General features: G+C 32.6%; 4 protein-coding genes across 7 annotated transcripts in view; 2 read left to right on the top strand and 2 right to left on the bottom strand.

Moving 5' to 3' along the window:
- Positions 1-262: 262 nt before the first annotated feature.
- LOC115233746 (inhibitor of growth protein 5) lies at positions 263-2,256 on the bottom strand. Its single transcript, XM_029804304.1, has 4 exons — positions 1,794-2,256; positions 1,033-1,482; positions 750-928; positions 263-430 (listed from the first exon to the last, which is right to left on the bottom strand). The coding sequence occupies exons 1-4, from the start codon at positions 1,828-1,830 to the stop codon at positions 329-331; spliced, it is 768 nt and encodes a 255-aa protein (XP_029660164.1). The 5' UTR covers positions 1,831-2,256; the 3' UTR covers positions 263-328.
- Positions 2,257-2,433: 177 nt separating this feature from the next.
- Positions 2,434-5,266, top strand: LOC115233747 (synaptobrevin homolog YKT6). Of its 4 annotated transcripts, XR_003883835.1 has the most exons (6): positions 2,434-2,686; positions 3,162-3,357; positions 3,455-3,726; positions 3,859-4,002; positions 4,081-4,174; positions 4,308-5,016. XR_003883835.1 is itself a non-coding variant. In XM_029804306.1 (5 exons), exons 2-4 carry the CDS (start codon positions 3,168-3,170, stop codon positions 3,997-3,999), a joined length of 603 nt encoding a protein of 200 aa, XP_029660166.1. In that variant the 5' UTR covers positions 2,434-2,686; positions 3,162-3,167; the 3' UTR covers positions 4,000-4,002; positions 4,081-5,016. The 4 variants fall into 4 exon arrangements, 2 of the variants coding, with proteins under 2 accessions (XP_029660166.1, XP_029660165.1); XM_029804306.1 differs by having other exon boundaries at positions 4,081-5,016; XR_003883834.1 differs by having other exon boundaries at positions 2,435-2,686; positions 3,859-4,174; positions 4,308-5,266.
- A 209-nt stretch (positions 5,267-5,475) lies between these two features.
- Positions 5,476-7,544, bottom strand: LOC115233744 (NADH dehydrogenase [ubiquinone] 1 alpha subcomplex subunit 10, mitochondrial). The gene is made up of 4 exons (XM_029804299.1): positions 7,310-7,544; positions 6,463-7,104; positions 5,971-6,357; positions 5,476-5,733 (listed from the first exon to the last, which is right to left on the bottom strand). The coding sequence occupies exons 1-4, from the start codon at positions 7,376-7,378 to the stop codon at positions 5,572-5,574; spliced, it is 1,260 nt and encodes a 419-aa protein (XP_029660159.1). The 5' UTR covers positions 7,379-7,544; the 3' UTR covers positions 5,476-5,571.
- Positions 7,545-8,152: 608 nt separating this feature from the next.
- LOC115233748 (myotrophin-like) overlaps positions 8,153-8,326 on the top strand; it is a 2,116-nt gene continuing 1,942 nt past the window's right edge. Inside the window, exon 1 of the mRNA XM_029804307.1 lies at positions 8,153-8,325. The gene's annotated coding sequence lies outside the window, so the exon portion shown is untranslated. The remainder of the gene's footprint in view (position 8,326) is intronic.

The raw sequence follows: 8,326 nt of genomic DNA, 5'->3' as shown, positions 1-8,326 counted from the left end.
AAAAATTTTAATTTTTTAAAACAACTGTTATGAATATTTAGCGATTTTAATACTTGCATATCGCACATTTAATGCTATATGCGCCGTACAGAAATATGGAAAGACTGTCTTGTTATCAGTGTTAGATGTAATGGAAATGTATCATGCACAATCTTATTATTCTTACATCCCTTTCATAAATTTTTTCTATGGTACTTTTATAAAAAAAAATATTATATTTAACTTTTAATGCAAAAAAGTTATGTACTCTAGTTTTAGAAATAACGTACAGTATAGTCTTCTCTTTAAAAATGTAGCAATGAGCAGATTTAAAAATTCCTAATACTTCTTACTTCTTTTTGCGATCTTGCGTACATTTAGGACAATACCATTTCCCTTTAGGTTTTGTAGTTAAACCTACACAGGCAAAATGGAACCATTCTATGGGACACTGAAAAGTGAAAAAAATAAACAATTAATTGCCTCAATCTTATAGTATCTATAATTTTTGAATTGTAATAAAAATATAAAAATAAAATTTTTAAGAGAATGCATATTTAAAAACGTCAATAAACAACTACAGTTTTCTTTAAGAGAGATTAATCAATAAATTTCATTTTAAAAGAATTTAAAAAAAAACTAATATTTTTAAATAAAATCAATTAATAATAATAAATAAATCGTGCATGCAATTAAATTTTCTCTAAGATATAGTGAATCTAAAATAAAAAAACAAAGTAATCATTAAGATTGCAGATGACAAAACTTACATCTGGATTATCGCAACCAATCATTTCTCCATACGATACTTGGTGACAAAGACAGTAAGTCGGTTCATTAGGATCAACGGGCATATCCAGAACATCAGCCGGATGTCCGAGTGCTGTCGAATCCACTTGGGCGCCACTACCCACAGCACCAGTGGACGATGCTGAAGCCACAGAGCCACCTGATATAAATGCACACATTTATATTCATAAAATAATGAAGTTAACATTTAAAAATTAACAAAATTGTATAATAAGCTGTAATTGCAGCTTGATATAGACATACCTTTTTTCTGTTTCTTTCTCGCGTTTTTGGCTTCGTCCTCGCTGCTCACTGCATTGCCTTTTTTCCTCTTCTCCTTCTCCTTAAGCTTCTTTCTACCTTTCTTGCTGGCATTGCCCTCCTCCTGCGCTCTACTATTGTTCAATGTCTTGTCTTGTATCTCTGCTTCAAATCTTGCTAGATCCGAATCCAGACGTCTGATGTGCTTATCAACCAATTCATAGGTTTGAATAGCTAGTTGAACCTTGTCATCGCCATATTCCTTTGCTTTATTAAAAAGACTTTGAATATGGGCGAGCTGTTCTTTCCTCTTCTCCGATGATTCTTTCTTTATATTTCTTAAGTAATCATCCGCCAGCTTGTCGATGTCCTTCATCAGACCCTGCGCTCTCGCGTCCAAGTCTCGCATCAGTGTAAAATTCCTCTGTAATTCGATTGGTAAATGCTCGAGACCTACAACATATATTTACAGATTTTATTTCACTAATAATAATGATGTCAATCAAGCTTAAAATTTATTTATGCAGATAAAAAACGGAATAAATGTCCATTTACAATTTGATAGTTAAAGTTAAGCAGAAGGGAAATGTTGAAATGTAAAAACTATAGAGAAAAATAAGAAAAAGAGAAAGAAAGGAACAAATCAAATAAAAATGATAAGACATAAGTCATTCTTCTTTCTTGCTCTTTTAAATATAAGATAAAAGAAAATAGAATAAAATAAAGAAAATTGCAAAAATACACTGGCAATCGTTAAAACTCACTGTCGAGATAGTGCTCCAAGTACAGTGCGGTCGTCATGGTGGTTGTAATGTTGTATCTTCATGTAAACAATGCGATCCGATGCCTATTAGCGCGAATAACTTTTCTATATAATATCAACGAGAGACAAAAATAAATCCGTTTAACAACAATCAATGACGATGGCTGCAAGTGATGGAGAATGAAAAAAACATGACAAACATCATGGCTCCCATAAGCTGCCAACCATAAACCATGATATACCATAGATGTCTATGGTGCATTCAATACAATTGTTCATTGAACGGCTGTTTGTGATTGGCGTATACTTTTAGATTTAGGATAGATATAAGAGTAGGCACCAATCACAAGCAGCCGCTCATTTAAACGTTCAATTTCATCATTTTGTGTAATTCAAGTCTTTAGAAAATAAATTCTGCGATTTTATATAGAACATGCAATATATATGTATATTATAGGAATATAAATTCGTTATTAATAAATTTGAAAATGTCCCATATTCAACTCGTCTTTTAGATCGTCATAAATTTTCTTAGAAATTATATTCTTCTATTTTATATCGGAATTTCGTATATATCGAACGCAATCTGAATCCACCAATAGAAAGGAATGCGAAAGAAGACCCGAAAAGAACATATCTTGGATAAGCGCGAATGAGTGTCACTGCATGATATGCATCATGGTCAATATGGCTGCTTTCGTATCTCATAGAATTGAGGTGACTGTATTTGCTTGAAAAAAAAACAAGATGATTTTCCAGTGAATTATCGCGGCGAGTAAACGTCCTGCTTGATAGTCGAATTACACGAGCGGCAGGATTCGCCAGGGTTCACTGCGATCACCAAAGAGATCCCGCGCAAGTTGTAACTATATAAGTATTATAAAAAAAGCACAGGTATGTATTTGACATATATTTTCAATGCCACTTTTGACACAGATTTCTCTACTTTTTTCGTGTAAGTTTAGCATAAAAAAAGTCCTCAAGCGGATAATATTGATTTTCTAAGATTTACATATGAATCTCGTGACTTGTGTCAGATTTGACAATTGAATAATAAATCATTGCAAATTGCGTAATTTATGAAATTTACATATACAAGCAGTTTGCTTTGCTTTTAACAACTTATTATACTGCTTACATATACATAAGAAGGCTATAAATTTAGATAGATAATAAAATATTTATACTATAAAGTCTCATTCTATAAAGTTAATTATTCCTGCTAATACTTGTTAATTAATTAATTTTCCAACAATTTGATATATAGAAAATAGACATGTATTTATAGATACTCTAAAAGATTTTTATAATAAGATGCATAGGTTGATTGCCAAATATACATTGATACTGTATTTATATTATTTTGCAGCTTAAGATGGTGAAGTTGTACGCATTGACTGTTCTGTATAAAAGTCCTACATCGGCTACGACATTGAAAGCTGCTTATGATGTAGAGTCATTCTCGTTTTTTCAAAGAAATAGTATTAAGGAATTTATGTGTTTTGTCAGTAAAACTATTGTTGAAAGAACACAGACGTGTGCTAGACAGAGTGTCAAAGAAGGAGGTAATCACAATAGGAATAAATTTTTTATATCATTGCAAGAGAGAGAGAGAGAGAGAGATAACAATGTTATTACAACGCGCATTATGATATTACACAGAGTACATGTGCCATGTATACGTGCGCGCCGACAATCTTGCCGCAGTACTCATCTCGGATCACGAATACCCCAGAAGAGTGGCGCATACCTTGATCACAAAGGTGATGGATGAGTTTGCAGTGAAAAATCTGCCATCGACATGGCCTGAGCTCAAGGAGACCACTGCTGATTTCCCACAGATCAATATATATCTAGCCAAGTATCAGAATCCGGTTGAGGCGGATGCGCTCACGAAAATGCAAAATGACCTAGACGAGACAAAAATCATCTTGGTAAGAGACAAATTTTCTTTGCAATATCTTATTTAATTTCTGAAGAGCGATTCATTGAACTAGTAAGAAATGTCCATTTTTATAAAACATCAGTCATACAAATATTCAAAATTCTATAACACTTTTTGTCAGCACAATACCTTAGAGGCAGTACTGCAGAGGGGGGAGAAATTGGATGATCTAGTCTCCAAGTCAGAGGGACTTAGCGCTCAGTCGAAGGCGTTTTACAAGACTGCACGGAAAACCAACTCCTGCTGTAGTTTAGCTCCTTAGGACGTATGTTTCTTTATCTTCAGCGATCACTACTTCGATATTCCGATAAAAAAATGTGACTTTATAATCTTCGCGATATAGAAACGTAAACGATATTTATATGACTCGCGGAAAGGATGATATGTGGGAGGAAGAAGGAAAGGTTTAGCTAACAAATGAAGAGATATAATGGAGGGTAATCAATTTAATTTTTTTGATGGAATGTAATTTGTTGAATTTCTAATTCAATAACAGGCAAAAAGTAAACCACTGCCGGTTTCCTTCCAATTAAATGGAATTTTTTATATAAATGTTATATATGCCCGTAGAATTTGTCTACTTGCGAGAAACGGTCCTAAATACAATTGTGGTTACGTACGAGAATTACTTCCAAGATGAACTTTATGCGAAGGCAAATGATTGTAATGGAATTTCTACAGTGTCAAAGGTCGCCTTAAACGTAACATTCCGAATGTTAATGTGCCCTTTTTATGTCTAAAAGAAAAAAAAGCGCAACTATAGAAATGTTATCATAAAAATTTCGTGGATCAATAGATAGAACTGGACGAATAATGTTTGAGCAATTAAGTTCCAGTGTGTCGAATCATCAATATAAAAATATATATAATCAAAAAGTTTTTGTGTTTGACAAAGAAACATAATTTTTCTGTAATTTATCGGATATAATTTTATAACTTCGTGCGATTTTACTTATATATATATATATATGTATATATATATATATATGTGTGTGTGTGTACAGGTCACATCCATGTTACATCCTAATGTGAAAAATATTGTACATACATTCAAAGATATTGCCTAATACTGATGTATGTACAGATCAATTCTTATTCTTTTTTTAATATGAATTATCATATACATCATTAATCATCTCGAAAAATGAATATTATATTAACATTTATTATATTACACAAGTTTTACCAAATTGATTAATAAATCATAAAACGATTACTTGTCATTTGAGCTTCAATGTAATAAAACTTTGAGAAATGTGTCTTGAGAAAAAAAAAAAAAGAAAAAAATATGTTATATGTATAATATATTTAAGTAACATATAATCTTTATACTATGTATGTTGAAGAGTTTCATGTGAGCCAGTAAATATATAAATTAATATATTTTTAAATGTTAATATTATATGATGTATTCATAAAAGAAAAAAGATAATTTATACATACAACAACACACAATTTGAAATAGATTTATCCAAATGCGTGTATTATTGAGATTATTATTATTGTTATTATTATTAAAACATACAACTCATAAATATAATATAGTATTTCACTGCTATCAATCTTTAACACATTCTTTAACAAATTTGAAGTAGATTTTTTTAACTGTGTCAAAAAAAGTTATGGGAACAGATTTTTTTATATTTCAAAACTCAAGATATTAATAATTATTATTGCTACAAAAATGTAGCAATGAAATAGAGGTAATTTGATAAAAATTAAGGATGAAGGGAGTCACTATTTTTCCATTTATTGATTATAGTTTAAATTTATTTTTACCTTATTCAATGTTTACAAGTTCTACTTTTCCTAAGTATACCACTCTCTTACTGTATCAAAAAGCGGCTTTAAGTTTCTTCATTTCTTCTTCTATCACTTCTAATTCGCGCGGATGGTTTCTCATAGTCCTAATAAGAGGAGCTCGTTTGGATTTCCACAGAATATTTTTATCTCCCATAGAAGGGTTGAATCCCTCAGCATATTTATTTCCAGGTACCTGTAACAAGAGTAATAATTACATGTGATGAATCTAAGTGGGAAATATTAAATGTTAATTTTTTTTGTAATTTAATTTTCATAATACAAACTGAATACATTTCTTTTAACATTCAATTTATTATATGAACTATTGTATATATAATTTATTACTGTGTTACGATTAAATGGTAATTTATGGTATATATAATTGATGAACTTTTATTGTAGACAAACCTTCTGTATTGTATATACGCACCATTAGCATCTTCATATATCTTTCTTCATCTTGCTCTGCTGTATAGTGCAATTCTGGTACTGTGATTTCGTTTCTCATATAATCGATATGCAGTAAATATCTATTTGCATAAATTTGTCTCTTAGTTCGAAGTTCCTGAACGGTTTCAAATCTCCAATCTGACATTTTCTTATCTTTCTTATCGTAATCAAAGTTTAACAATTCCATGTCCTCAACAATAGTAGAAACATCTCCTTCATTCGTCCAGTCATAGACTAGTACATGAGAATGTGTTATAGCATTGCTCAGATAATCGCGTTTATATATATTTTCGATATCTAGAAGATATTCTGATGTGAGAACCTTTGAATTGACTTCGTATGGTATACCCCGTTTTTTTATTTTCTCCTGCAAATGTTGAACATAGTAGAAATTAACACCAAATATTTTAAATATGGGCTATACAAAAGAGAATTAAAAATCTGATTATTCATGACAATAAAATAAAATTACCTTGACCGCATCAACAGGTACATCCAAATAAACGATTAAGTGAGGCCTCAACATCATTAATTTTGCAACATCTACGATATCAGTATAAAATTTCAATGCCTGTGGACGCATATAACCAGCATTTGTCATCGCTTTCGCAAATACATAATCACTGTAGAAAGAGCGATTGAGCACCACTCCTTGACCAGTTGACAGCAAATGCAGTAGAGCAGTAATGTACTGATCAAACTTTAATTGGAAATAGTGAAATTGAAACATGGGCACATTGGGATGATACGGATTCGTCAGGAATTTTTGCACATCACATGATTGTGATGGTGGAGACAGTCTGTCATCTAACGTACGCAAATCATATCCATATTCATTTATATAATATTCATCAAAGGTCGGTGGCGGTAAATAAACCATTTCCAATTCCTCCGCTAATTTCGCGGCCACTTCGGACTTTCCTGCGGCGATGGGACCTTCAACGACGATTACCTTGGTATTTTCATCGCATCGATCGACCATAGGATCGAAAAGCTGAGCCCAGAAACCATATTGTTTATTCAAGTAGTCGAATGGTGGAATTCGTCGTCGATCGACTCGTTTTGACTTATGTGAGATGAATGCTAATTGCATTACATTGCTGGTGGTTGTTACCTACATAATACATATGACAGGTTGACAGAACATATGTATATATTTATATCAACATTATATTGACATTTTACAGTGTCGTCTATAACGAGAGACCTCCTTTTTTACGGTGAATATCATTTATACTGATGACGAATTCAATTATTGATGTCAATTATTCCGTGGAATGTTTAAAAATAAGACCTGTTAACACTATATTATTACTAACCTTACATAATTGTCTAGTAAGGTTATTGTATCCGAGTCTCGCGATACCAACGCGAGCGATCGATGCCATTTTATTGCTGTAAATGTATCTATAATGAAGAAAAACAAATATTATTCGTTACAAAGTAGAATGGAAGATAAACATTGCTCGAAATCTCTCGAGATTCGCTAAGCTAACTCGTTCTTGTCTCTCCCATAACTCGCAACTGTCTGAAGTCAGTCGACGGTTCCATTAGTGATGCATAAACATTGCTCGAAATCTCTCGAGATTCGCTAAGCTAACTCGTTCTTGTCTCTCCCATAGGTCGCAACTCGCAACTGTCTGAAGTCAGTCGACGGTTCCATTAGTGATGGCAATTTCGAGACGCTGCCACAGCGTGTGGAGGGGATAGCGCACACAAGCGTAAACCGTGTACGTGTAATGCGCAGAGCGTTCTGCGCATTACACGTACACGGTTTACGCTTGGTGCGCTATCCCCTCCACACGCTGTGGCAGCGTCTCGAAACTGGCATCACTAGTTCCATATGATTTATCAGTGGTGATCAACTCGCGATTTCTATAAATTGATAAAGCTTATCTTCTCGACAAAATTTTTGTTCGAAAGGTATGTTTTTCCTTACATATACATATATTAAATTTATAATAATACTTAATTTGTAATTATTAATAAATATTTAATTTTATATATAAAATTAGAGAAATAATTAGATGGCGTCTATAAAAATTTAAAATGTTTGTTTGAGACGGAGAGAAACCTGTGACGTCTCTCAGGTTTCTCTCTGTTGAGAATAAGCAAACTGATGCAAGTTTCTTACATAGAGTCTTTATTTTCATAAGTTGGTAGCCTGTACGAATTGTCAGCACGCACACAACGAGATCTTCGGTGTCGGGTGTCGGTGTCGCTTAAAGAGTTGCGTCAAATTTCATGGGCGAATGATTGAGGTACGGAACGGATAAAAGAAACCGGAGGAAAAAAAGTGGAAAAGTACGCAGTGTATACATACAATCGTTCGTCGT

The sequence above is a fragment of the Formica exsecta genome, unplaced genomic scaffold (assembly GCF_003651465.1).
Source record: "Formica exsecta isolate Colony F162 unplaced genomic scaffold, ASM365146v1 scaffold188, whole genome shotgun sequence".
In the NCBI taxonomy this organism is placed as follows: Eukaryota; Metazoa; Arthropoda; class Insecta; order Hymenoptera; family Formicidae; genus Formica; species Formica exsecta.
Note: the sequence above shows the minus strand (reverse complement) of the source record. Positions and strands in the feature narration are given on the sequence as shown.

Bases quoted from the DNA above. Each gene is read 5' to 3' on its own strand.
- LOC115233746 (XM_029804304.1), bottom strand. From the start codon at position 1,830: ATGACGACCGCACTGTACTTGGAGCACTATCTCGACA. The intron at 1,483-1,793 runs GTGAGTTTTAAC...TATATGTTGTAG, and splicing joins CTTGGAGCACTATCTCGACA to GTCTCGAGCATTTACCAATC. The intron at 929-1,032 runs GTATGTCTATAT...CATTTATATCAG, and splicing joins GAGAAAGAAACAGAAAAAAG to GTGGCTCTGTGGCTTCAGCA.
- LOC115233747 (XM_029804305.1), top strand. From the start codon at position 3,168: ATGGTGAAGTTGTACGCATTGACTGTTCTGTATAAAAGTCCTACATCG. The intron at 3,358-3,454 runs GTAATCACAATA...GATATTACACAG, and splicing joins ACAGAGTGTCAAAGAAGGAG to AGTACATGTGCCATGTATAC. The intron at 3,727-3,858 runs GTAAGAGACAAA...ACTTTTTGTCAG, and splicing joins ACGAGACAAAAATCATCTTG to CACAATACCTTAGAGGCAGT.
- LOC115233744 (XM_029804299.1), bottom strand. From the start codon at position 7,378: ATGGCATCGATCGCTCGCGTTGGTATCGCGAGACTCGGATACAATAAC. The intron at 7,105-7,309 runs GTTAGTAATAAT...TGTATTATGTAG, and splicing joins TTACTAGACAATTATGTAAG to GTAACAACCACCAGCAATGT. The intron at 6,358-6,462 runs GTAATTTTATTT...CAACATTTGCAG, and splicing joins TACCTGTTGATGCGGTCAAG to GAGAAAATAAAAAAACGGGG.